This window comes from Mus pahari, chromosome 14 (assembly GCF_900095145.1).
Source record: "Mus pahari chromosome 14, PAHARI_EIJ_v1.1, whole genome shotgun sequence".
Taxonomy (NCBI): domain Eukaryota; kingdom Metazoa; phylum Chordata; class Mammalia; order Rodentia; family Muridae; genus Mus; species Mus pahari.
In genome coordinates this window covers 52162207-52189488 of record NC_034603.1, presented here as the reverse complement: position 1 = coordinate 52189488, position 27282 = coordinate 52162207, and the positions used below count along the sequence as shown (strand labels likewise).

The 27282-nt window shown below is 49.0% G+C and overlaps 2 protein-coding genes and 1 long non-coding RNA gene across 4 annotated transcripts in view; 2 read left to right on the top strand and 1 right to left on the bottom strand.

Moving 5' to 3' along the window:
- Positions 1-253: 253 nt before the first annotated feature.
- LOC115065367 lies at positions 254-10489 on the bottom strand. Its single transcript, XR_003845149.1, has 4 exons — positions 10408-10489; positions 2695-2768; positions 1471-1654; positions 254-503 (listed from the first exon to the last, which is right to left on the bottom strand). It is a non-coding gene; the product is annotated as an uncharacterized LOC115065367 (long non-coding RNA).
- Positions 10490-10624: 135 nt separating this feature from the next.
- On the top strand, positions 10625-17829 carry Lhx1 (LIM homeobox 1). The gene is made up of 5 exons (XM_021213346.2): positions 10625-12150; positions 13891-14117; positions 14211-14488; positions 15679-15844; positions 16198-17829. The coding sequence occupies exons 1-5, from the start codon at positions 11981-11983 to the stop codon at positions 16575-16577; spliced, it is 1221 nt and encodes a 406-aa protein (XP_021069005.1). The 5' UTR covers positions 10625-11980; the 3' UTR covers positions 16578-17829.
- Positions 17830-22704: 4875 nt separating this feature from the next.
- Aatf (apoptosis antagonizing transcription factor) overlaps positions 22705-27282 on the top strand; it is an 88537-nt gene continuing 83959 nt past the window's right edge. For both annotated transcript variants that reach the window (XM_021213020.2, XM_029546681.1), the window contains exons 1-5: positions 22705-22938; positions 23886-24074; positions 24465-24554; positions 25389-25607; positions 26018-26155. In XM_021213020.2, the coding sequence (XP_021068679.1) occupies positions 22848-22938; positions 23886-24074; positions 24465-24554; positions 25389-25607; positions 26018-26155 (727 nt within the window). In that variant the 5' untranslated portion in view covers positions 22705-22847. The remainder of the gene's footprint in view (positions 22939-23885; positions 24075-24464; positions 24555-25388; positions 25608-26017; positions 26156-27282) is intronic.

The following is a 27282-nucleotide window of genomic DNA, read 5'->3' as shown; positions in this document are numbered from 1 at the left end:
CACAGAAGATGTGTATATGTCAGGCAGTCTGTGTGTATGATGGTGCAGGTTTATGTGTGAGAGTGGTTTCTGCCGTTTCTATCACACTTCTAAGTAATCACTGGGAAATGTATGTGTCGGGAAACAGTATCGTTCATGCTTAAATATGTCTCGGCACATATAAATGAAACATGATATTGTGCCGGGCGAGAGGCTGCATATTAGTGTTGTTTGTCACTGATAGAATTAAATAACCCATGCAAAGCCCTGGTATCGTTTCTTACAGTTTTATTTAACACTTTTTTAGCCAAGCAGCATGCGGCCGGGGCATACACACCGCAGACTGCTACAATAAATATGGAATTTGGAGATTATAGCATATGATACATGAGAAGTAGACCAGAAGAGTGTAATCAGAAGTTCCAACTGTCCCCACCTTTCCTTGGGCTCTCCCCTTCTTCACTTTCTTTCTTCAACCCTGGTTAAGGCCCATCCCTTCACACTTCACTGGGAGGCCTCTGCATCTGTAGTAAGTGGAAACAAAAGGAAAGGACTTAGGGCTGGGGAGAGATGACCACCAGGCTCTGGGTCTGGAATGTGTCTGCTCCTCCTAGTCTGTCAGAAGCAGGCCCAAACTCCAGTTCGAGGAAAAGAGGAAACCAACCCAAGCAACCTTACAACTTCTGCAGGCCCTTGGCATGACTGACAAAGCCACTCATTCCAAAGAAGGAATAGAGATGGCATTTATCAAACCATTGGCAAGTCTTTTCTGGGAAGATGCATTATACTGGACCCCTGCTTCTTCTGTTTAAGGCGATACTATATCCTTGCTGTGGCCCAAATGAGAACAAGTTTGCACCCAGGCACAGACCTGCCAGAATGCTAGTACACACCTTTAATCCCAGTACTCCAGAGGCAAAGGCAGGTAGATCTCTGAGTTCGAGGCCAGCCTGGTCTGCAGAGTGAGTTGCAGGACAGTCAGGGCTACACAGAGAAACCCTGTCTCGAAACAAAACAAAACAAAACAAAACAAAACAAAACAAAACAAAACAAAACAAAACAAAACAAAGAATGAAGGCTGTTCAGAGGACTTGGATGTAAGCTGTTTGCCTGAGGCAAAGCAAAGCTAGCTAGTTGGGAAAGCAGGGTCCCCATTTGAAAGGTCAAACTGTAAGAAGGTTCTGGAAGAAGAGCTCACCAGCCACTGACACTGAAGGGAAATTACATTTTATCCCAGAGAAGATAACTAAAGGACACTTGCAGGTTCTTCCAGATTTGCCCAGGACTCAACAGAAGCCCAGTGTTCTCCTTCACGTCCAGGATGTTGCTAACACCCCTGGGCTCCACTTGGGCAAGGCTGCTCCATGGAACCCCTCTCTCTACCCATCTTCCTGCCCTTGAAGTTTCTCTGCTACCTTCTGTCCTATGCAAACATCCCAGCACTGAGAGGCCAGGGAGGCTAAACCTAATCTGAGTAGGAATTGGACTCACCCCTACTCTGCAGATACAATTAATACCAGCTAAGTAGCTGCCGGCACTATCTTCTCTGACAGACTTCAGCCTCTCTCCATCAGCAGGGATGGCACCCAACCTGAGTGGGGACAGCACCCCAGGGTACTGTTGTCGTCATCCTCACACTGCTGAGGTCCGGAGGTTGCTCCCCCAAGGCCATCTCCTGAGACAACATAGAAAAGAAGAAACGGAAGTAAATAAGGCTCCCTAAGGTTTGGATTCAAAGTGTGAACAGTACAAAGTAATATGCACAGACACACACATACACTGACACAAATACACACAGACACACAAAGACACAGAGAGGCATAAAGACATAGAGTCAGACAGACAGACAGACAGACAGACAGACAGACAGACAGACAGACACACACACACACTCCACAATGACAAAATGATGAATCATCTCTATGACTGAGCATCCCGGCATTAGATAATATTCTCAGAGGCCCAAGGTTTTCAGCCAAATCCCAGGTCTAAGCACAAGGACACTGCATAAATCCCTCCCCTTATGAAAGGCCAGTTTGAGCAGATGGGACCACTCTTAAGTAAACCAGAGAACCCTCCCTTTGCCTGGCTCAAAAGGAGAGGCAGGGGGCTGGCCCTCCCATCCTGGGAGCAGGAAGCTAGCCTAAAGCAGAGGCCTAAAGCTGTTAATTCTGCCCCTCTTGCTCACATCTCCAACTTATCTCTCTTGGGGGGGGGGGTATCCATCCCTTTGACCACACAATCCTCCCTCCCCTCCCTAAGGGGAGGTCAGGCTGGAGGAAGCTGCTGCTGAACAGGTGGCGGCCAGAGGTGAGAAATCAAATGGAGCTTGGAGCTTGGAGAGCTGAGCCAGAAGGAGGAGGTGCGGAGCATGGGCTCCTCCACCAGTTTATCTCCAGTCTGAATCTGGGGTGTCACCTCACAGCCACCCCACTTACTGATAACCACCTCATGAACATTTATTAAACAAAATATTATAGTGAAGAAGAAAGCGATAAGGAACTGAGCATTCCTTGGAGGTAGAGGGCATCTCAGATGTTCTGTCCACTCTCAACCTCTACTATCACCAACCACCACCCCAGACCCTGCCCCTTTCTCCAGGTGTGTCGGGAAGATATAAGGCAGGGGGATGGAGAAAGAGACAGACTCAGGCACCCCGGGTGCTCACCAAGAAATGCACAGACTGTGAAATTACACCAGGGCTGGACAACTTACCACCACGCATGAACCCTTGGGGTACTGAAATAATTAACTTGCTAATCAGCTACACCTTGCTCTCTCCATTCTCCCTGGAAAAACAAAAAATGCAAATCGCCTTCCGGTGTCAGTCACTCGGAAAACAAATAATGCTTTTGAAGAAACACACCCTCTGCACAGACTGAAATGGGTCCTGGTGCATCTTGCTGCTTCCCCGCTTTGACCCACCACTGCCTGCGGGGCTTCCGAGAGCACAGGGACAGAATATTTCTGAAGATGCGGGGGCTTTCTATCCCTAGCAGAGCCTTCCCATCACTGCTAAGCTTTCTCGCTTGGGCCCTCTTTAGCCTGCTTGCTAAACAGCCAAGATCCGTGTGGAGAAAGGAGGATTGATTAGAATCGTAATAATAATCCCTGACAGTTGTCCCGCTTTAGCGGTTACAAAGTATTTTCACACATTATCTCATTCGGTCAGAGGAAGTCAGAGCTGGAAAGTCCCAACTCCCCCCCCCCCTGCGTTAAGGCGGGGAAACTGAGGCCCAGAAAGGTTAACCAGCTTCTTCAAAGGCTGCGGGACAGTGTGGTAGCAAGGCTCATTTTCTAGAACCCTTGTGCTGTCTAAGATCCTTTGAAACAGGACGAAGAACATAACTTTTTGCTTCGCAACAGCTATAAACCAACACATCAAATAATTAGCAAGACACGAAAATGATTTCAGGTCACTCCTATAAGCAATGGCCTCTGAAAAAAAAAAGGGGGGGGGTCTCACAAGGAGAGAAGCTGGTGAGCCCTGTCCCAGAATAGACATGTTAATTCAAAGACTCTCCTACACCACTATCTTTCTATGCAACCCTCCACCCCATCTCCTGGGGTTTAAAGATGTGAACATTATACATTTTGAGGCTTGGGGATTAATGTGGGGCAGGTGGGCAGAAAGGAGCTTTCCCAGGGTTCTAATCTGGCAGCTACACTGGAGGGTTCACAGCATAATGAGTTTGTGTGTGCATGTGTATATATCCACACAAGACATGAGAGGTGGCATTGGAAAACACGCACCTTGATCCTTGTACGGGTCAGATGATTTGCAAATTAATGGCTCTTTCCCTCTAAGGCTCTGAAAAGGTTTATAAAACATATTTCTGAAGAAGGGGACATGTAAAGTCACACAGACACAGTTCTGCCAGTGAGTGGCAAGTGTGTTCGGCCTTCCTCTGCTTCTCCTGACTCTTAATTTAAAGAGAAAACCCGGTGGGTCCTTAGATGCCTGGTCTATTTACAGATGTATTTATAAATGTGCAAGACACCATTTCTAGGTTCTAGGTTGCTAATTCATCACTTCTCACCTCTTCATCTGCCTCCTAAAACAAGTCTCCCTTTGACTGTTAGTGGAACCCCTGCCTGCCCCATTGCCCAAGCTGCTTGGAAGGTAAGCGGTTCCTTTGTGTGTTCGTTTATTACTAAGCCCAACTCTTTTCCCTCTAAAACTCCTTCTTCTCCCTGTTGAGCTGACCATGCTTGTGGATTTATGAAGAGAGATGTTTTAGCAGAAATCCCCCAGAGTGTCCCATCAGCCCTAAATCCCAGGCCCGCTCACCCCCCCTCAAGACCCCATGACACACAGCATGCCAACACGGCTTCCTCTTGCCTATGCATTAGCTATCCATTGTGGCAACCTGACATCTCTCACACATAAAACCGTAAGAGAGAAATAAAATATCTGTCTCTTGGCGAAAATAAAGCTTTGCCTCCCTCCTGATGTATAGGATATAAAATAAAGCCGCGGCTCCAATAGTGGCTTTTCCTTATGCTGGAGTTGCCTTTGCACACACGGAGACAATGAAGACGGATGGTTTGGGACGAGGCCCAACCTCCTGGGGCCACCTTCACCCTCTTTTATTATAGTCTCTCTCCACCTCCCTGCCTTTTTCCTTTCTTCTTCACTTTCTTTCCTTTCTGTTTTTTATTTGCCTTTTATTTGCCCTTCTCTTTCTGTCCTGAAATTTTATTCCTTCTCTCCTTCTCTGTCTCTGTCTCTGTCTCTGTCTCTGTCTCTGTCTCTGTCTCTGTCTCTGTCTCTGTCTCTCTCTCTCTCACACACACACACACACAGCATGACAACAATTGTGAGAGGCAAGTGTCTCACCTTCTCTACCATTCCAGCCACCTCTCTTGGTCTTCCCATCACTCCCAACTCTCTCCTCTCTCTGGACCTCTCGTCCCTAGAAGGAATATTCTGCTGTTACTGCGTGGGGGACTAGTTTTGGTCAAATGTACAAATGCCCCCAAGGGTCAATTAAGAATTGGGTTTAGTGGGGCTGTTGGTTGGTTTCTTTTTGTTTGTTTTTGTTTTTCCCTGGGAAGAAGCTGTGTCTCCTCCACCCCAGGCTCGGAATCTATTTCCATAGCCTCTGAAGAGGCTAACGGAGCAATTCTTTGACCTCTCAGAGATGACTCTCACATCCCAAAGCCTGGAAGCTTCCAACAGGCTCACAGTGGACCTTGGGTCTCTTCAGCTAACTCAGCCACCAAATGACCAAATGATCAGTCCTCTGCTTCTGCTCCAAAGCCCAGAGAAGTGAAGGTGCACATTGAGCCACATAGTCTAATACTGTCACAGAAGACCAGAAGCTACCTGCCTTCTGGTACCCCCTACACGTTCTTCCCTACCCAGCAGTAACCTCTTTAGTCTCCCTTGGTCCCCAGAGACCTCTCCCTTGCCAGATGACAACTGCTCTGTGGACTTCCATGTCTGAGTGGGTTTCTATAACTCTACAAGTTTTCTCTCACCTTTGGTCTAGCCTCATCCCTTCTGCTATTGTCTCTTCATCCTTCTTAAGCTGTTTGGCACCCATGCTAAACCTCTCCAGCTCTGTCAGGGACTGAGGAGACATACATCCCTGGTCCTGGTAGAATAAACAGTGACTCATGACCTCCCCTGGGGGAAGAACAGGAGAGGCAGAGCTGGAGACAGCCATGTGGGCTCTGTCTAGCAGAGGGACAGTGGATGGCTTCCAGCTGAGACTTTAAGTCCCAGGTGCAGAGCTGTGTAAGGCCCTCAGTGTGTGGGATCTGGCCACTCTATGCCAAGAAGACCTTTGTTAACATTGCCCCAAACCTAGACAGGCCAGGCAGTAACAGCCATTGAACTCTGTCCAAAAAGGAGGGGAGGCCCTGAGGATACCAGCTTAGAGCTGCCAACTTCAGGACAAACCCATTCTTAGTCCCAAAGGCTGTTAGCTTGGTGTGAGGGGGGTGTCTCTCTCCCTCCCTCCCTCCTTCCCTTCCCACCTGATATCTCTCCAGATATCAGCAGTGACCACCACCATTAGGTAAGGGGAGAGAGTCAATTAGTGACAGGATTAATTACTCTGAGGCAGGAGCCCCGTTTGTCTTCCTTACCGGTGCGAGTGTGTGCTCAAACAGAGGAACATGGGCACGCACCCAAATACACATTGTTGTCACGCTGTCTTAGACGTTTTATTTATTTGTTGGATTGCTGCCCAGCACTGCTCACAGGCTTTCCACAGGCGCTAAGTCTCCCACCAAACACACTCCAATCTCCTTTCCTCCAGCCCAGGAATGCGCCTGTCACACACCCAGCACACCCAGCACACCCAGATCCCAGTAGACAACCCTAGCTGGGAGCCTCAGGAGTCTCTGCTTTTAGCTTCTCTCCACTTTTTTTTTTTTTTTTTTTGAGACTGTCTCATTCTGTAGCTCAGGTTAGCCTGGACATCACTGAGTATCACCCTTAAACTCAAGCACCGAGGTTACTGCAGGGCACATTTTCCATTTCTTGGCTTTAATCTTCCTTGTGTTTCTCTCAACACATCTCCCCCACCACATCCTCTTGCTTTTTCTGCGTGCCTTTTCTTCCCGCCCTTTCCATTCACTTCTGTCTCCTTCTATGCACCCTCTCTCCCTTCTGCGACTACCCTTGCTCAACAGTGACTGCTCAACCTCGCAGCTCTAACCGCTCCCCTCTCCATGCTCAGAGTCCCCCCCCCCAAACCCTCATGGGAAGCCTGGATTGTTTACCCAGGTCAGGTGCACATCCTGACACCCAGCTGACAGGCCAGGATTCTGCCCTTTCTTGGCATCGCGGTGGTCCCTCCCCTACCACTGTCCAAGCTTGGCTTGAAAAAAACCACCAAGAGCAAAGCACGGTTCTGTTCTGTTCCGGGGGCACAGCTGCAAGGCCCACCTCTCCCAACTTCTCACCTTCCTTAAAGCGGTGATGGAGAGCAGGTGCCCTTGCTTGGATTGGGATTTCTGTCTGGGAAAGTGTAGAGAATAACATTCTGCCCCCTATCCTACCACTCCCTTACTATGTATTCAGGGGAGACACAATGATATAAGCTGCTTATTAAGAGAGAGAACCTCGGGAGAGGTTTTAAAAAAAAAAAAAAAAAGAGGCGGGGGGGGGGGGAACTGTGGCTCAGAGAAGACTCCAGCTGAGCAGTTCCCTGTGTTGCATAAAGTGTGGCTTCACAGGTCTGTGCAGAGTGTGTGTAGCCTCCAGATAGCAGGAGTCCTAGGCGCATCTAGCTAGCCCTTTCCTTTCCTTTCCCTTCCCTTCTTTCCTTCTTCCTTCCTTCCTTCCTTCCTTCCTTCCTTCCTTCCTTCCTTCCTTCCTTCCTTCCTTCCTTCCTTCTTCCCTCCTTTCCTATTTTCCTTTCCCCTAGACCGGTGGTGCTGGATACGTGGGGTTTTGTGCCGGGCAGCCCCTGGGACCTGCAGTAGCCTAAGGCCTCCTCACCCTTTCCTGGGGACCATGGTCTGGACTGGAAGAGAGAGCAGCCTCTCTAGGAATTAAATAGCAGCCTACAGTGACAGTTCTAAGAAAGAACAGCCCCTGTTTGGCGGGAATCATTCAAGATTGTGGTGGGTGGAGGATAGGGATTCAAGGGCTCTTGACCCAGGAGGTGAGGAAGATCAGCCAGTATCTGAGCGAGGGGGACTGGCCAGTCCCGTTTCTGAGACGTGGTCTCTCCATCCTTACAAGCTGAGTTTTGAGAATCCTCTCAGAAGACAAGCCTCGGTGGTGGAAACCTTTCCTACAGTGGGTGGGGAGTCGGGTGGAGGGGATTCTGTGATAGCTCTGTGGTCGCTGAATGATGGCCAGGCGTTCAAACTGGATCTCTGGACACCCGCCCGGTGTAAGTGGCCGGAGGGTCTATGTGACTTTGAAGGACTGGAGGGTAGGAAACCGGGTGTACTTGAGATGGTGGACTGCTCAGGGATCTAGGAGGAGGAGAGGTTGGGGATCATCTTCAGAGGTCATGCATGCGCAGAGCAGAGCTCAGTGGATTCGGAGATGACAGATTTAGAAAGCTGGGTCAGTTTTCTCTCCTTGTCTCTACTACTGATTACATTTCAAAATAAGAGCTCAGTGGAACCGGTGGGATGGGGGACGTTAATTGTGTGTTCTGTCATTAAATCTAGATTTTAAACATAGAATCAAGGAACCAAGAGACACATCTTGCATTGTGCTCTTACACACACACACAGACACAGACACACAGACACACACACACTGTGTGTGGCCCGTTTTCTTCACCATCAGGACACCGAGACAAGCTGAATATTATGACCTAGAACCAGTGTCCTGTCTTCACCCAAACTCCAGGTCTCTAAAAGATGCCCTCTCTCCCATCTCTGGGTCTCAAAGTCTTCGAATCCTAAATTACTTAAACAATCTCCCCTCGACAACCAAAGGAAGATGCAAATCGGAGAAGTTGGGCAATAGGGCACAGTGTGACCCTACAGGTTCCTAAGACAGCAATTTCCTAGTCCCTCCCTCCCGGACCCCCTCTGCTTTACTCGTTAAGTAGCCCAGCAGCGCGGGGTGTGAGCCGCTGGCGACCTGGGCGACTCATAGATTCCCTAGAGGGGCTGTTGAGTCCAGAGAGATAGCAGCTAGTTCTGGAACAGCTGGAAATGAAGAGCATAGGGACCAACGGCCCCTTCTTTTTGGCAGCCGCTTGGGAGTCGTCGGGATAGCAGGATCTCGGGCTCCTCACTTGGCTCTTGCTGGCGTGTCAGAATTCTGGGTATTAATCGACTTGTTCTAGGAAGTGTTGGGTTCGCAGGAAAATCGCGGGCGCTCAGTCCAAAACTGCCCTTTAGGTGGGAAGGTCGCCTTCTTACCCTGCTCAGCCCTGAGTCTAAGCCTAGGAAAGATGAGGAGAGGGATTTATGCTTGAGAACTATTGGCTGCGCTACTTTAGTCCACAGCTGCTCCACGGGAGTGTGTATGTGGACAGGGGTACGGAGAATGCTTTCGAGGTCCCGCACTCAGAGGTCGGGGGGTGGGGTGGGAGCAAATCTCTAAGAAGGCGCGTGAAGCAGGCCGTGGCGGGTTGGATTTACAAAGCAAAGATCTGCGGTTGGGAAGGCCAGAGCTGCTGAAGAGTTTCGGGGTTGCCAGCAGGTGCAAGAGAGAGAAAAGGGGTCGTTGGCACAGTCCTATAAAAACCCAACAACCCCATCAAACAAAAGCTAGATTTGTAACAGCTTCTCTCTTCGCTGGAAGAGGGTATTGTGTTAATGGATCCGGATTCAATGCCAGTCCAACCGCGTTTCTGCACGCTTTTCTCCTAATTTAGCCCTGTGGAAGATCTGCCAGGCTCATAGAGGAAACAACTCTAAAGGCAGATTCTGAAATACCATCTAGATTTGGCTGTAGGGTCACCCTTATTTCCTTCTAAGTTTGATCAAATGGGCTTTCCTAGCACCTCCCCCAAATAAGAGCAAAAGTGGCACCACTTTGAGACAAATTTGGGTTAAGCTTGGGGGTGGGGGGAGAAATGGCTACGCTTAACTTGAGTGCTCCTGGGAACTAGAATACTCTTAAAGCTCAAGCCCTCAGGACCCACATAGATTTCCACACTTAGGCAGATTCGTCGCCGTTCCCCAAAGACGGTGGCCAGGAATTTACAACGTAGACAGAATTAGGAAAGTGTAATATCCCTAAGGAATAAACTCTGGTGGGTCGGTTGATGTCTGAAGAAATGAACTTGTTCGAAGCCTGGAAAAGGACGACCGAAATGGGAGCCATGCATATTCGGTCAGTGGGCCACAAGCCTCCTTCCCCTGCTGCCACGGTGCAGTCCCCCGCTGCTACCACCTCCCTCAGCTGCGGGAGCCCCGCCGTTTCCCACCTAGTCATTTGTTTTTGTTTGTAAAAGGTGTCTCCGGATCACAATTTTCTCACAACTTCTCGCCAGAGTTGCAGCTCCTCACCCGAAGCGCTTCCCCACCCACTCCTTCTTCCACCCTGGCGCCGGGCCTCCGGTTTCTCCCGCCCCCATCAGGAAATCGCCCGAATCAACTTTCCAAGTGAGCCCAGCAGGAGAGCGACACTCGTGTCTCCCAGACTCCCTGCCGGGTGGACTTTGGATGGACTGGGGGAGGAGGCACCGAAACGGAGACAGAAGGCGAGATTAAGCTGCCAAGCGCCCCCTACCTCTCCATGGACTCGAGCTATGCCGGGGGCAATTTCCAGGCCAAACGAGCAAGGGGCGGGCTATCAACACCTAGTGAATTGCAAAGCCAGTGTACTAGGACCTCCCAAGCTTTCAGATCTAGTTGCAATCTAATCCCAACAAGACTTTTTAAATATATAGGCTTGCCTTTACCCCCACCCAGAACTCTGACTTCCTCTGCGCCTCCTTTCCGCGCTTCCTCCCGCAGACTGTCAATCCTTGGATGCCGAAACGAACGTCTTACCAAACCTGGAAGGGGCCAAGACATCTCTCTGCTAGTCGCTGGCACCGCGCGGGCCCGCCGCCACTGATCCTCTAAACGCGGTCTCCCCGCATTCTCCCCGGCTGGGGGGGACGCAGAATGGTTTACCGAAGGACCGCGAGGCGCTGATTGGTCGCAGGCTGCCGTGACGTCGGCGGGCGCTGCATTAAGGCGAGGGGGCTTCCAGGGCTCAGCCAACAGCCAGGAGCAGTGACCGAGCCGCTGGAGCTGGGGAGAGACGCGCGGAAGACTGGGCCAGGAGACTAGGGACCGAGGGACGCGCGCCCGGGGAGAGCCAACAAGGAACCCGCGGGCCGGACAGCGACACCGGCAATCCGCGCCGAACTGTTTCAGCCGCTGGCCTTCTATAGCCGCAGCCCCAGGACATTCTAAAGCTCTCCAAGACGCCCCCTCCCCTGGCTTCTCGCGTTGACCAAGGAAAAGAAAAAGGGAGGGAAAAAGAAAGGAAGGAGACTAGAAAGAAAACCCAGATTTGCCACCGCACAAAAAGAGAGGGGGGCACAAGAAAAAAAAAAAAGTCGAGCGACTGTGGGGCTCGACACAGGCAGCGGGATCGTGGGCCGAGCGATGCAGGGCTGCGCGCCCAAGCGGCCGCGAGTTGTGACTGAAGCCAGGATGTTCGGCCAGGCGCAGTGAAGAACCAGACCGTGTTGCCTCCCCAGAAGGAGTCCAAGCGCAGGGAGGGCCGCTCGGAGGACGCGGCAGGCTGCCTGGCAGGCCACCGGCCGAGGTGACAGGGCTGGGGCGGTGGGGAGCGAGCGAGTGCGCCCGGCTGCGTCCGCCCGAAGTTATCCCTTTCCATTTTTGACTGGCACACAAAAAAGAAAACTCTCCAGGGGGGGGGGGAACCTACTTAAGCAACAACTACAATCAACAAAATATCCTACCCAATCCACCATCTCCCCCACCCCTCGGCCTGCCCCCGCCCCCTCCCCAGGCCCAGCGCGGGCGCCCAGAGCGTCCCAACTCACTGCAAGAAGCCGGCAATGTAGGATCCAAAGCTTTCTACTCCCGTGTTCTTTTCTTTCCGTGTTTTTTTTTTAAAGGGGAAAACCCGGTGGTGGGCAGTCTGACACGCACACAACCTGCCTTCATACTCTGACAAAAGCAGATGCACTTTGACTTCTGACAGCTCTACCTCAAGCTGGAGAGAACCCAGCTTTCCCGAATCCTGAGCTCTTGGCGTCTTCCTTTTCGTCTGTTTCCATTTTATTTATTTACGTCCCTCCGCCTCTCTCGGTGACCTTCACTCCTTCTCGGGCTTTGGGCAGAAGAGCCGCTTTCTTGCCCGCTTGAGACTGATTTTCCTCGCCCGGTGAGCTGAGGTGGCGCTGCTCCATCCCGCTGCCCCGGGACTCCGGGGCTGCTCTCTACCATCCTGGTCTCTCCCCCTTTTGATTTGCCAGTACGGATTTTTTGCTTGCCCAACTAGAGAGGGTTTCTTCTTTTTGGAGGAGCTGGTTGTCTTCAGAAGGCATCCCCTCGACTCTGATTGCCCTGTCGCTCCGGGCCTCACCGGACCAAACCAAAGACCATGGTGCACTGTGCGGGCTGCAAAAGGCCCATCCTGGACCGTTTCCTCTTGAACGTGCTGGACAGGGCCTGGCACGTCAAGTGCGTTCAGTGCTGTGAATGTAAATGCAACCTGACCGAGAAGTGCTTCTCCCGGGAAGGCAAGCTCTACTGTAAAAACGACTTCTTCCGGTGAGTACTTCCCTCCCGCGCCTCTGCTGCTCCTTCCCCATGGGCCCTTCCAGGCCAGCTTCAGATCAGAGGTCTGTGTGGCTCTAGCAGCCTCGTTAGGAGCTGCCTTTTACTAGGGCACCCAAGTCTTTCCCTGCTTCTACCTCTTAGGAAGTTAGCTGGTATTGCGAGATATATTCCTTTTCTCTTTATCTTTTTATAAACACATCAGCTGAAGTACTTGGTTCTGGAAAGCGTGGCCCGGGTTTAGCTGCCCGTGCCTGGGAAGAAAGGGTCTGAGCCGGCTTCAACTCAGCGACCCTAACAAGCGGAGGGAGAGGTGGATCAGCCTCGGGATTGCACCTTTCGTTTGTTTTTCCCTAAGTCAAGCTCTCCAGCAACCAAACGCATTTTCCGGTCCTCCCAGGTTGTTGGTTCTCCAAGTCGAGCTTAGAAGCTCCAGCTTTATTCGTCCCTACCTTTTACTTCCCTAAGAGATCTTGTCAGAACTACCGAGCCCTTGTGACCCAGAAAGCCACAATAAAGAGCCCGACCTTGAGGCCAATCCTGTATGTCTAGGGGTCTCCCCTAACGTGGATTGGCCTCTAAGCATAGACCTGGGAGAACCGTGCGCTTTGGCTTTGGCCTCAGACCAATGCCCAGGCTCCTCTTCTCGTGCCTTTCCAGCTAATGCCCCACAAGGAAGGCCACCTCCTGACGGACACATGGCTCGTTAGAACCGGGAAAATTCTCTTCTGTTTATCATTTTACATGTATTTTCTTAAACTCTTTCTTTGTTTGTCCCGATCGCAACTCAACAGAATGACTCCGAATGTAAATTATATTTTCCCACTGATTTGAAATCCCACACTTTACTTCGCTATTTTAGTCTTGTTTTCTGAGGCTATCTCAAATCTGGGGGCAGAGTTCGAAGCTCCCCGGCCTCCTTTTGCCCAAAGGCCCTGGAAGCGCAGTCCCCAGTGGTGATCCAGGATGCGCGCGGCTTGTGTTTGCAAAGGAGCCCGGAAGCAAAGATCGGTGCAATCTGCTGCTGAGGGAAGGCTGAGTTTTGGAGTTTCCGCGGACTGCTCAAGTTTTTACTCTGGAAAGCTGAATCAGAGTGCGAGAGCCTAAGCCACACCGGTTTGCGGCTTGCGGGGGCCCGTGGGGCCCTCGAGGCCTCGCTAGCGGCAAAGCTCAGCAGGACACCTAAAGCCGGCTCAACCTGGCGTCAGCTCCCGCTTGTGCCAATCTGCCAGGCTTTTGCGCAAGAGCGTGGCAGGAGCCCAGCTACAGGCACCAAGGCTCTCTCGGAGTCAGTGTTTGTTTACTCACCGCGAGATCGGACTTTGCCAATTCCCCGCCTGGGCGCATGTCCTTTTGTGGTGAAAGAAAAGGCAAAGCTAGCGAAAGAGAGCAGGGTATTTATTTCTACGGAGCTCTTAATTTGGATTTAACTTCTTTGAAGATAACCGGGAAATATGTGCTCTGTTTCCCTTCTGTTGTAGCCACTTTGAGGCCTTTTCTTGGACGCTTTTTTCTTGGGGGCAATATCTAGGCTTGAGGTTAGAGGTAGGGGGCAGCTTGGGCCTTAACTCTAACCGAATGTATTTTCCTCCTTTCTCCCTGATGTCCCGCATTCTCTCCTGCTTCTTCACTTAATAAATTCTTGCATTTATTTTCTCCCCACCTCAACTTCTTCCCTGGCTATCTTTATTTCATCCCTGCTCCTACTTCTTAACCTTCACCCACCTTATGCAGATGTTTCGGTACCAAATGCGCAGGTTGTGCGCAGGGCATCTCTCCAAGCGATCTGGTTCGCAGGGCGCGAAGCAAAGTGTTTCACCTCAACTGCTTCACCTGCATGATGTGTAACAAGCAGCTTTCCACCGGCGAGGAGCTCTACATTATCGACGAGAACAAGTTCGTTTGTAAAGAGGATTACCTGAGTAACAGTAGTGTCGCCAAAGAGAACAGCCTCCACTCGGGTGAGGCAAAGATTCCCAACTGGCTAGAGAGCGGGTATGGGGGAGGAAAGCCCGCCAAGATCCCTGCTCATCAATCCTTTCCCCTCTCCCCAGCCACCACAGGCAGTGACCCTAGTTTATCTCCGGATTCCCAAGATCCATCGCAGGATGATGCCAAGGACTCTGAAAGTGCCAACGTCTCGGATAAGGAAGGTGGTAGCAATGAGAATGATGACCAGAACCTAGGTGCCAAGCGCAGGGGACCCCGGACCACGATCAAAGCCAAGCAACTGGAGACATTGAAGGCAGCCTTTGCAGCTACACCCAAGCCTACACGCCATATTCGTGAGCAACTGGCCCAGGAGACTGGCCTCAACATGCGTGTTATCCAGGTCAGAACCCTGGTTTGTCACAATGTCTCTCAAAGGCTCGAATGGCCACCAAGAGAACCTAAGTGGATCCTGGGAGAGCCCAGAGTTCTTAAGGTCAGGGGAGAAATGACTGGGGCTAGGAAAAGTGGAACATGAGAAAACACCCACAGAGCTGGTAGTGGCTTAAAGGGTAGGGAGCGGCTTGGGAGCCCAGGATAAAGCAGGAGGGAAGCACAAGGTCCAACACTACACTGGCAACAGCTAGCACCCATATTTCTGTACACATCCAGTTCTTCTCCCACCCTTTAGAAGCTGGCTGTGGGTTCCAGAGTCATTCCATTCTGGTTTCTGCATAACCAGCTCTCTAATTCCTCAACCCCAAATTTGTTAGTTTGGTTAGAAAAAGCCTCAGAACAGAGAGTTGCTCTTCCCATGCAGACAGAGCACCGTGGATTGAAGGAGAGGTGGTTCTTCAGCTATCTGGAGATGCTGTCTGGAGTAAGCTGGGAAGGCTGAGCCATCTGCAGATAGCTGGGCCTTGGCATTGGGAAGAAGCCAGATAGAGTGTGGCCCAGGCACTAGGAGTCTGGCCTTTCCTATACTGTGTGTGTGATCAGAGTGCCTGGAAACCAGGTGAAGGTGTGGGTGAATATGCCTGGGAGGCTGATTGTGCCTGTCCTAGTGCTCATGAATGTGGGGTTGTGTGTCTGTCACTATTGATGAGAGGCTGTGGCTAAGTAGGTTTGGCACCGGGAGATTGTGTGTGGGTATGAAAAGCGGATTGTGGGTTTTGGTGTCACTACCCTTGGGAAACAAGCAGCAGGAGGCTTTATGAGTCTCTGTCACTATCGTGATATGGGGTAGGGGCTACAAGAGACCCTGACATGGGAGCAGTGCATGTGACACTATCTTGGAGCGTTTCAATATCTGTGATTCCTAAGATAATGCAATTCGAAAAATGTGATTGTTGGAAATAGCGGAACTGCAAAGTCAGACAAGGCAATAGTCTGCTCATGTGCTTTTCTTGGAAATCCTGCACATCCTTAGCCTGGTCCTACTCAGAGACCAACACACCCGCGCGCGCGCACACACACACACACACACACACACACACCCCAACGCCCCCTCCCCTCCAACCAGCTGGGCCCTTTTGTACACCGGCTGCCCAGTGGAGTTTCCCCGCGGTCTGACATTGTGCCTGTGCGCTTCAGGTCTGGTTCCAGAATCGACGCTCCAAGGAGCGGAGGATGAAACAGCTAAGCGCGCTGGGCGCGCGGCGCCACGCCTTTTTCCGCAGTCCTCGCCGGATGCGGCCGCTGGTGGACCGCCTGGAGCCGGGCGAACTCATCCCCAACGGCCCCTTCTCCTTTTACGGAGGTGAGTGTGACTGAGTGGCAAGGCGGTGCCCCAGCTGTGCGGGCTTCGCTGGATCCGGGTGGCAGTGCGGGAGGTACCTCTTCCTTTCTGTCCAGGTGTAAGGGCGAAGGCTGGAGAGCAAGTCAAGGGATGTGACCGAAGTCCCAAAACCGTTGAGAAGAGGGTCCCGGATAGGGAGCAGTTCCAAGAGTTTTGCGCCAAGTCTCCAGCCTGCTCCGGTGCCCCACAAACAGCCAGTTTCCCAAGCCACCAAGCGATGCTGGCTGGCAAGCCGGCTTTTGTAACTTGTGGGTGCTACTAGACCCGGGGCTGTAACTGATAGCCTTCCCTTCACTCTCCTTACTGGTCCGCAGATTACCAGAGTGAGTACTATGGTCCAGGAGGCAACTACGACTTCTTCCCACAAGGACCGCCATCCTCGCAGGCCCAGACGCCGGTGGACCTACCCTTTGTGCCATCATCTGGCCCTTCGGGGACGCCCCTTGGAGGTCTGGACCACCCGCTGCCTGGCCACCACCCTTCCAGTGAGGCGCAGCGATTCACTGACATCCTGGCACATCCCCCAGGGGACTCGCCTAGTCCTGAGCCCAGCTTGCCCGGGCCTCTCCACTCCATGTCAGCGGAGGTCTTCGGGCCCAGTCCACCTTTCTCATCTCTGTCGGTCAATGGTGGAGCCAGCTACGGGAACCACTTATCTCACCCTCCTGAAATGAACGAGGCAGCCGTGTGGTAGCGGGGTCTCGCATGGGCCACAGGAGCTCGTGGTTGTACAGGGACGAGCTTTTATTTCAGAAAAAAATAGATTAAAAAGACAAAAAAAAACAAAACAAAAACAAAAAACAAAAAAGCAAGCCTCCTGCTCCACTTCCTTCAGCCTCGGGGACCAGTCTGGGGAGACTGGATAGCAAAGGGGGTCCAAAATAGGATCCAAATCCGCCTCACAGTAGAGCTGGTATATCCACACACTGGCTGGAAAAGCGCAGAACTGGGGCTCCCGGAAGGGGAATTCCGAGCTATCCCCACCTTCGTGACCTGGATCCATGGACAGACGCCACCAGCGGTTCCTCTGACTAATGGGAAGACGTCTTGGACAGCTGAAGCCTCGCCTTGCTCAGTCCTGGGCAATGCCAGGAGCCTGGGAGGGAGACCTTCTAGAGGCGCTCTGCCAGCTGAGGAAGGAAAAGATGTCAGGGGTGCTCCAGGCCAGAGGGTTCTAGTTCTAGTTTTGGGAGATCCCTTCTTAGTGTTGTCTCAGAGTTCAGCGATGACGACAAACTCTTAATAGCTTCAGAAACACCGACCTGCTGTGCATCAGGTGGGACTATATATATATATATTTTTTGTCTATCTGGGTTTTTGATTTTTGTTTTCGCCAAAATTGCAAAATTCTAAATGTAAAGCCCTCAGTATCAACTCTTCTACCTTCACACCTCTCTCTTCCTCCCTCTCTGTCTCCCTCTCTCTCTGTCTCTCTCTCTCCCTACACACACACACACACACACACACACACACTCACGCACATACACTCACATTCTCTCCACAGGATGGTCTCCAGCCAGACCTCTCAGTAAAATGACTTGAACATCACCTCTTCAAAAAAGTATTCTACCTTCACATGAAAGTTAAAAAAAGAAAAGACTATTGAACTAAAAACAGTCAACTGTTTACGTATAATGTTAAATTCAGGAGTTCAGTGTTTTACTAATATATCCTGTTTTGAAACCTCTTGTTCAAAAACAAAATGTTTTGAGCAATCAACCAAAATTGTTCCTTTTCTTTTCCTGTAGATGTTCTGACAGATTTGCAGGGCTTGCAGCTCACTGTGCTAGTATGTAAAAAGGTGTTGTTTACACGAGGCAAAGGAAAAACATGATATTCAGACAGTTGCCAAATAGAATAAATTATAGCACAAATACTGTAATGGTGCCTGGCACCAGCAACCTGAGAAAGTGTTTTAAAAAAGTGTTACAAGGTTTAAAAAAAAACATCTTTGCTAACTTTTAGTCCTGTTAAACATTCATGAAATTGTTAATATGACTTATATAGACCCACACAGGTTTTATTTTTGTGTCTTTAAAATAAAAGTCCAAAATATTTAAATTTTATGGTCAAATATGCAGTCAACAGCTGCTACTTTTTTCTTTATATATTAAATTTCTCATATGTCTTTTATTGTTCTAATAAACCTAAGCTTGTGTGACCTCCAGTGCATATTAGACCATTCACTGTATGAAAGAAAACATGTTGAATAAATTTGTGAGTTTTTAATAAAAATAGAAAACCTGATGTTTAGATAATTGGTGTGGTATTCCATGTTTTCAGTTAAGTGGAAGGAAATCCCAATAGGGTATTGGATGGACCCTCAGAGGCCGGTAGGAAGGAAGGAAGGTGGGAGTGATCCATTTTCACCTTGACTCTGGTTGAAGTTCTTTCCCAAAGCCAGTCAAGCATTCTTTGGCTTCCTGCTGTTATTAAATACAGATTTGCATTCTCTGGGTTTAACTGATATAGTTGAAGAGATATTTGCTGATAAGTTAATATAGAATTGGAAATAGGAATCAAATCCATGGCTTAAAAAAAAAAACCAAAAAACCCGCAACTGAGTGGTGCGGGTCTGTGATTAGGGGAGCGAACCCAAACACAACAGACCCCAGCTCCTCCCTACACTGGTGAAGCCAGGCTTGGGAAAGTCAGATACTTGTAAATACAGTTAGACATAGTCTTTTACAGCTTCAATTCATTTTCCATAGATAATCCTGCTTTCTAATTTGGTGGGTTGAAAGATAACCGAAAATGAATATAAAATATAACCTGAAATGAGATCCTTTAATCCTTTTCACAGAACTGATATGAAATTGTTATTTTTATAGTATTTGCTACATTTGAAGTTCCCCAGAAGGGAAACTATTTTGCCTGGCATAAGATACATACTAAGTTTCTGCAGAAGATGAACAAAAATGACCAATAGAGAAATCAAATTGCAACTGAGAGTTGCCAATAGGGCCTGAGAATAGTTAACTCCCACCCAAACTGTCATTAGAAATGGAAGGCATGTGAATGTTTTCTTCTGTGAAAATAAGGTGTGGGTGTTTGAGTTTTAATATCAGGGTCCCAAGGTTTCTTTACCATAGCGGCTAGATTTCAGCCTGGATTATTCCTTATTTTATTTTTTAAATCAAGCATTTTGCATTAAATTGTATGCAATTTCTAGCACTGTTTGCTTTTTTTGTTAAGACACAGCCAAGTTTATCTTTCCTGTAGAGATGGTTTTAGAGTAAGCTATATTTCATTGCCCTCCCTATGATGGCTTATCTAACTAACTACAACCAGGGAGGGATCTGGCAGTGTTCTTTCAGAAACAAAAATCTATGAAATACAAGGGAGACTTTGGAAACTCCTAGCCTACCCGTGGCATACAGCGCATTTTCTTAATATGCAATAACGGTCTCTGTGTTTTTTCTTTTAGCATTTATGTACATTAAATCAGAACTCACACTCATTACAGCCACCATCCTAGAACCCTCCCCCCTTAAAGGCATTCCTTTAGCCGAACCTATGCTCATCGGGAAGTGGCATTTTCCTATCAAGGGTGCTGAATTATTTATTATTTAGCAGCTTTATTGTGCTATCGGAGTATTTGATAAGAAACGCTTTAAGAATTGGGCAGGCGGTGTAGATTCAATTCTGACTCCGAGGTGGCGCGGTCTTTTCCCTCTGCGGGTCATGGGGAAACCCAGCGAATACCGGGAAGGTGGTAACCGGACAGGAGGGGTTGGGTCGCATTCACCTCTGGCCCAGCAAACCTTTCCCATGCAGAGCTCCTGGGAGAGAGAGAGAGAGAGAGAGAGAGAGAGAGAGAGAGAGAATGAGAAGAAGAAGGGAAGTGTCTTTGGTTCTCTGTTGACCCCTGATATCCGGGTGGGCAGTCTCCCCACAGCAGAATTTGGCAAGCACTTTTCTTTCCCCAAGCTATCTTAAAGCCTCCACCTGTGTGCCTCTTAAGTACTTGTAGTCAGGATTCCAGCCTCAGAGAGCTGCCATCTAAGTTGAGAATCTCAAAGCTCACCGACTCAACTTATCCCCCTAGCAGCTTGTTTTGATGCAAGGCCACTGTGAGAAGGCAGGCAAATTAGTGCAGACCCAGGACAGGTCCTGTCAAGGGGACAGGCCTGAGGTTGATGCTGTTTAGGAAGAGAGACAGGCCAGAACCTGGTTTCTCTAAACTAGCTGTTTCTGGCCATTGGAGGGAGGTGTCTAATTTAGTCACCTCTGCCCATCCACGGCTATTCCTGCCACTTCACAGTTCAGAGAGCAGATAAGATGGAGGTGAACCCCAAACTCCTGTCTTTTCTCCGCAGGGCAGATGCTCCTCTTTGCTCAGCCCACCTGTTCAACGTCCTACACTTAGAGGTTGAAACTTCTTCCGGAAGTGCCACTGCCCTTTACTGGCACTCCCAGGCCAGTCGCACTCCCCGCACTCCCCGCTGGAGTCCTTCACCTGCCGTTCAAGAAAGAAGAGTGCGACTGGAGAAGGAGCTCCTGAGCTTTGAGTGGTCTTTCCCTCGCCCATGTCTTCACTTCCCTTAATTGCATCTTAAGCTCTACCATTCTTTCTTCTTCCCTCCCTTCCAGGAAGAAGATTTCCTGGGGTAGGAAAGCAATTGGGGGAGGTGGTGTTGGGGTGTATGTGTCAAGAGTAAAGTGCTATCGCTATCGACTACTTCAAAAAAAAAAAAAAAAAAAAAAAAAGAGATGGGTTCCCAAGTCAGAAGCGGGCAAGACAGGAAGGAGAGGGAGCACTGGTAGGCAGGCTCATGGGTAAGCATTGCCACCTTACACTGGTTCCTCTTCCTCAGATCTGCCTCACACAGGCCAACAGTGTCCTGTATGCACAACAGCTTCAAGGTGAGCTCTGCCCTGCTTCCTCTTCTCTTCCCCCTCCTCCGCCCCCCAAGTTCTCCTCACCCTGAAGGGCAGGCTTCGAAGCACCCCTAGCACCTGAAATAGCAAGGGAGGAGGATCTGGGAGACTAGAACTTAGAAAGTGTGGGGTAGGAGAACATTTTTGTTCTCTGTGCCCATGGCTACTGCACCTCGTAGAGAACTGAGGAGCACATGGTTTGCTATGGACACAGACACTGACTGCAATGGCAGAGAGGACCTTAAAGATCAAGCTCTCTAAACTACTCTCAGCCACACAGTGATTTTCTTCGCCTGAGTCTCTGCCTAGTCTGACATTCTTTGCTCTCCATGTCTGAAAGGCTTTACCCTAAAACAGTTGCTTTTTTTCCCTCTTTTGTAGGTTTGGTCACCTTCACTCAAGGGCCAATTAGGACAGGAACAGGAGACATGCCACACTAAGTCTCTTAAATTTCTTAAATTCAGAAATCTACCTGAATCTGAGGGTGTCTGAATTGTCTTCCAGTGGGTTCCACTGGGGAAGCTACCAGTTGCCTACATTGCCGGCTTTGGGGCTTTGGGATCCAACTGGACTGGAGTATACTTAAGAAATGGTACTGGCCTGGGGATTTAGAACTGGAAGAGTTCCTGCTTAGCATACAGAACACTCTGGGTTCAGCCCCTAGCTCTGAATAAACAGGGTGTAGTGGCAGACACATGCCTCTAATCCCAGTGGAGACAGGAGGATCAAGGAATTCAGGGTCATCTTCAACTACATAGTATGTAGGAGGCTAGAGACTGTCTTAACATACAAACAGGCATGGACACAATGCCTATTATTCAAGTCTTTTTTTTTTTTTTAAACTGGATCCTTCCAAGGCAGCTTTCCTGTTTTATAGTAGATTCTAGGTCTCCTTGGAGGAAGACCTCCAACAGATCAGTATAGACAGACCACTTTACACTCAAATTTGTCATTCCTCCTTCCAGTTCCTGCCCTTCTAGGCTGGTCACTGTGTGGAGAGAGTCTAACTTACACATCCTATATTTCATCTAGCAGTGCCTGCCACATAGTGGGCGTCAAGGGATGCTCTATGAAAGAAAATGAATGCAAAGTGAAGGCATAGCTTCATGGGCCTGGGTGCAATAACATTTATCTCATTAAGGTCTTTGTATTTTGAGTCTAGCCATCTAATAACAGAACTGAGTGAAAGGTTTCTCTTCTCCATTGTTCACTAGTTTCGGGGGTCTGACTGAGTCACTCCATCTTTGAACAGAAAAGCTAAACAGAAACGTTGTTGGTATCAACGGGGGTGTGTAGTAGAGTAATTTTACCCCTTGCCCCTCCTTGTGCTTGCCCAGGCAAGAGGGTACAAGAAGCTACAGAAACAATTTCGGTTTGTGGTACAACCATCGCGATTCCTAATTATTTCTATCAATAAAGATCGCATCTCGCCGCACACTTAACACACGCAGGCCTCTCAGATCCTGGCCGCCGAGACGGAAGCTGTGTGCCTGGCCGCAGGCTCCTCCACCCTGAGAAAAAGCCCCGTTTCGAGTCCCGGGTCTGTGCTTGCTCGAGTGTGTACCTGAGGTTTGAGAGGCTTATCCTTCACTCCCTTTCACAAATCAGCCAGCCACCAGCAGCCACAGCTACGGTATGCTTAATTCCTAAACCAAGCTCGCACAAAGCTCGAGGCGTTATTTCGTGCTTAGGGGACCCTGGCAGCTCAGAGCACAAGCAACCTCTCTCGCTCCGAGCGGTCACGTGCTCCGGCGCGCTCCCGTGCTCCGGCGCGCTCCCGCGCCGCGCGTCCCGGGGAGCCTCCGGCGCACGCGCGGTAGGCGGCTCGCAACCCGGCCGCGGTTTCGGGCGCCTGCGTCTCCAGTTTAGCAGCTCAGTGGTGACGCGAGGCCCCGCCCCTCCGGCGCGCGCGCGCGCCTCCCGGAAGTTGCCTACTGGGATTCTGAAAGCCGCCTCCGCGAGGTCTGCGCTTGCTGTGGCCAAGTGGAGTCCCGGTCGTAGCGCCGCTGCCGGGAGCGTCGGGCCGGGGGCTCGGGCTGCAGTGCAGGTTCACGAGCGCAGCGCCCGCAGTGACCTGGTGACCATGGCGGAGCCGCAGCCCTTGGCTCTGCAGCTGGAACAGTTGTTGAATCCGAGACCGCGGGAGGCGGATCCTGAGGCCGACCCGGAGGAGGGTGAGGCCTGACTGGGGCTAACCACGTGCAGAGCTGTGGCTCCGACTTCAAGTGGGCCCTAGCGGGCCGCTGGTGCTTGGATCTGCTCGCCTTCCCTTTTCGCTGGGGGAAAAATTGTCTCTTGGGAGGGTGGCGTGAGCTGTAAACCAAGCATTCTAGACTTTGGGGGTGGGCGGGACATCAGGACCCTGGCGGGGAGTTGGCTGGCAGCAGTTTAGGATGCCCCTTTTCTTGGTATTACCTTCGAAAGGAGAAAGAAGCCTGATGCGTTTCAGGTTTCTGTGTGTTTGAAACTGCTTCTAAAATCTTCATGAGAATGAAAACATTTACCTGATGCGTTTAACCATGTTTATTTAGGCCTTTAAGCCATTTGTCCACATTCTGATGACAGACTGATTCTCCATAAACCTAATCTGAGACTGGCTGGGAGTAATTATGCTTTTAGACTTGGGTCAGGGAGGTGTGAGAAAGACAGCTGGAGGGGTGTCATGAGTGTCTATAGCACTCAATGACTGTCACATATTGAGGAAGAATTGAGGACCCTGGGCATGTAGCCGCTATAATTGATGCACTGGATTTACTCTTCAGAACCTCTGAAAAAGAAAAACAATAAAAAACACCATGGAAAAGGAAGGAAGAATCAGACTAGATTTATAAGTCCCTGGGCATAAAAACTTGACCCTTAGCAGGTGCAGGGAGTTAGCTCTCTGTTTAGAAACAGATAGCAATATGACAGCAGTTTCCTTAGGAACCAGAAGTAAACTCCCTATTCCTGTAAGTTAGTGGGGGATCTTATAGGGGACACAATGAATCAAGGGCTGAGGGTGTAGCCCAGTAGTAAGACTACTTAGCATGGGAAGGTGGGGTGTGGGGTTGAAATGGCTTAAGTGGATTTCTATTAAAGTTTTTTTCTAACCTAAGATTCTATTTTCCTCCCTCCCCAACAGCCACTAGAGCCAGAGTGATTGACAGGTTTGATGAAGGGGAAGAGGAGGAAGATGATCTGGCAGTGAGTAGCATTAGAAAATTGGCACCAGTCTCCCTCTTGGACACCGACAAAAGGTATTCTGGCAAGACCACTTCTAGGAAAGCTTGGAGAAAAGACCATTGGGAGCAGGCTCTGCCAAGTTCATCTGGTGAGTAGACATTTTCACCCCAAACTCTTCTCTTGGCTTAGTTTTGTATGGTTAAACTGTTTTGTTTCTGGAGTCTTTCTGGAAGTCTGTGGGTCTCTATTTTAGGAGAGACCATTGAACTGGTACTAGGAAGGGCCTTCGAGGTCAGCATTCTATTTTAAAAAGATTGCTAAAGCCAAGTTAGGCTTTTTATCTCATTTGGTTTGACTTTGTTTCCTGTTAGCATTTTAGAGATGAGAGAAAAAACATAGTAAGTTTGTGCAGTTGAATAGAGCACAGTGACATGTTTGTTCTGTCATATAAGCTCCCACAGAGTAATGGGCATGAAAGATGTAGCCTGGTGTTTTTCTCTGGGTAACTCCTTTCCCTTTTTCCCCCCTTATAATTTAGACAACGAGGCATCTGATGAAGAGGGACCTGAAGATGGGGATTCAGAGGGCCTGGAGGAGGTCTCAGAAGATGTTGGTGAAGACTTAGAAGGTGAGGGCAAGGATAGTTCTTCTATCTCAGAGCTAGGAGAGACTAAAGCAGGGGGATCAGGAGTTCAAGGCCAGCCTGAGCTACACAGTAAGTTCCATACCAGCATGTGCTACACCCGAGACCCTGTCTTAAAAAAACAAACCAAAAAACCCCCCCTAAAACTCAAGGTTACCAAGTTCAGGTTGGTGGCTCACCCTGAAATGAGGGGGAAAATGGGCAGAGCATAATGAGTATTGGCAGAGCTTTGTGGTTAAAAAAGTTTACATGCACGAGGTGCGTTTTATATTTTGACTCTTTTTGTTTTTCAGGTCTTGTATTGATTTCCTGTGTATTAGTTAATCATGAAACTGGCCTTTTGTCATTAAAATGATAGCATAATGCTTCCATCTTTCCTGAGAAAGAAATAGCTTATAGTTTTAAGCAGTAGTACATTTCTCAATGTGGAAGAAGTCTCTAGATGTGGATATCGAGAGGATGCTATTTATTTTAGGGAGGTCAGTGGAGCTATTTTGAGGATCCACTGATAATATCCAAGGAACTATTATTCAGGTTATGATATGTATGATGCAGTCCTTGATAGAGTTCAAGGAGCTCATCAGGCTTTGGCTACATAGTGTGTTTCAGGCTACCAGGGCTCATGCTTGGTTTGTGTTTGTTTTCCCTTAGCATTTTAGAGATGATAGAAACATAGCAAGTTTGTTCAGTTGAATAGAGCACAATGACATGTTTGTTCTGTCATATAAGCTCCCACAGATTAACTGGAATGAAAGATATGGTCTGGTATTTTTCTCTAGGTAACTCCTTCCTCCCATTTTATTTTTCCTCATGATTTAGACAACGAAATATCTGATGAAGGAGGATCTGAAGATGGGGATTCAGAGGGCCCGGGCCTGGAAGAGATCTCAGAAGATGTTGAGGAAGACTTAGAAGGTGAAGATGAGGAAGACAGAGAAGAAGACATGAACAGTGAAGATGACGGTGTGGTGACGACCTTCTCCAGTGTCAAAGTTTCTGAGGAAGTGGAAAAAGGAAGAGCTGTGAAGAATCAGATAGGTGTGTGGCATTTCGCTACTGGCTTGCTTTTCAGAGTTTCTGCATTAGTCGGCTCTTCAGTTGTGGCTGTTCGGCTTCTCCAGTGTCCTTCCAGTTAGTCTTTGACCTGCCTCCATTAACCAGAGGCCTGTATCCTAGTTCCTATAGAGCTGTTTATCAGGCTCTGCACCAGTCCTTGTGGGAGACTGAAGAGGAGAGTGTTCTCTCCTGTTGTCTAAGTTTCCTCTTTCATAGGAAGTATTTCCATCCAAGAGAGAGAATTTATTTCGTAGCATGAAGAATGTTTGTATGGCACAAAAGTGATAAAGTATGCTGCTTAGAAATTGGTGTTCTTGTCCTTCTTCAGTGCCCAGCCCAGAAAGACCTCCTGATCCTGAGATGGGGTTCTCTTTTACTTTTTTTTTCTTCAGCATTGTGGGACCAGCTCTTGGAAGGAAGGATCAAACTACAAAAGGCTCTTTTGACTACCAATCAGTTGCCTCAACCAGATGTTTTCCCTGTCTTCAAGGACAAAGGTGGCCCAGAATTTGCCAGTGCTCTGAAAAATAGTAAGAATACTCACGTCATTTTGGGATATACTGGATTGGATATAAAAAAAAAAAAGGGTTTTGATTTTAGTGATACTATGATATAGAATATCGATTTCAGTTTTTTTGGTTATATTTGATCTTATTCAACAAACTGAATGATCAACTATTTTTTGTTTGTTTGTTTTGTTTTTTTGATACAGGGTTTCTCTGTATAGCCCTGGTCCTCTGTAGACCAGGCTGGCTTTGAACTCAGAAATCTGCCTACCTCTGCCTCCCAAGTACTGGGATTAAAGGCGTGTGCCACCACTGCCTGGCTCAACTATTCTTAAAATAGCAATATAACCTAGTATCAGTGAAGGATAACCTTGAAGTGGATCAGGTACTTGAGCTGTGTTTGTTTTATGATATCACTTGATCCTTCCCTTGGCTTTTTGAGTTAATTCTTAATTTTTATTGTTCTTTTTGGTTTTTTGAGACAGCGTTTTTCTGTATAGCATTGGAAGTCCTGGAATTTAATCTGTAGACCAGGCTGGCCTTGAACTCAGATATCTGCCTACCTCCTTGACTGGAGTGCTAGGATTGAAGGTGTATGGCACCACTCTGGATGAGTTACTTCTTAAATTATTAGGGAAAACTACTGGAAAACCTACAGATATAGAACAAAAGGGAGCAAGAGATTGAGTAATTAAACTCAGTCCTTATGCTGGTGGTACCATGGGCTTAAAGAATGCATTCCTCTGCTAGGGAGGGCTTTAGAATACATGGTGTATTCCTATCTTTCCTTTGGGTAATAAAGAGGAGAGAGACTGACTGCAGGGGAAGAATTATTTTGGAAGAGAATTACTGAGCTATAAACTCAAAGAATTCTAGAGAGAAAAAGAGTTTAGAGGCTACATGGTTCCTTTTTTTTTTTTTTTTTTTTTGGAGACAGGGTTTCTCTGTGTAGCCCTGGTTGTCCTGGACCTCACTTTGTAGACCAGACTGGCCTCGAACTCAGAAATCCACCTGCTTCTGCCTCCCAAGTGCTGGGATTAAAGGCGTGGGCCACCACTGCCCAACTGGTTACATGGTTCTTAATTCCTTCATTTTACAGTTGAGAAAAGCAGAGACAGTGGCTTCCTCATGTAAAATTAACATAAGGTGTA

Bases quoted from the DNA above. Each gene is read 5' to 3' on its own strand.
- Lhx1 (XM_021213346.2), top strand. From the start codon at position 11,981: ATGGTGCACTGTGCGGGCTGCAAAAGGCCCATCCTGGACCGTTTCCTC. The intron at 14,118-14,210 runs GTGAGGCAAAGA...CCCTCTCCCCAG, and splicing joins AGAGAACAGCCTCCACTCGG to CCACCACAGGCAGTGACCCT. The intron at 15,845-16,197 runs GTGAGTGTGACT...ACTGGTCCGCAG, and splicing joins CCCCTTCTCCTTTTACGGAG to ATTACCAGAGTGAGTACTAT.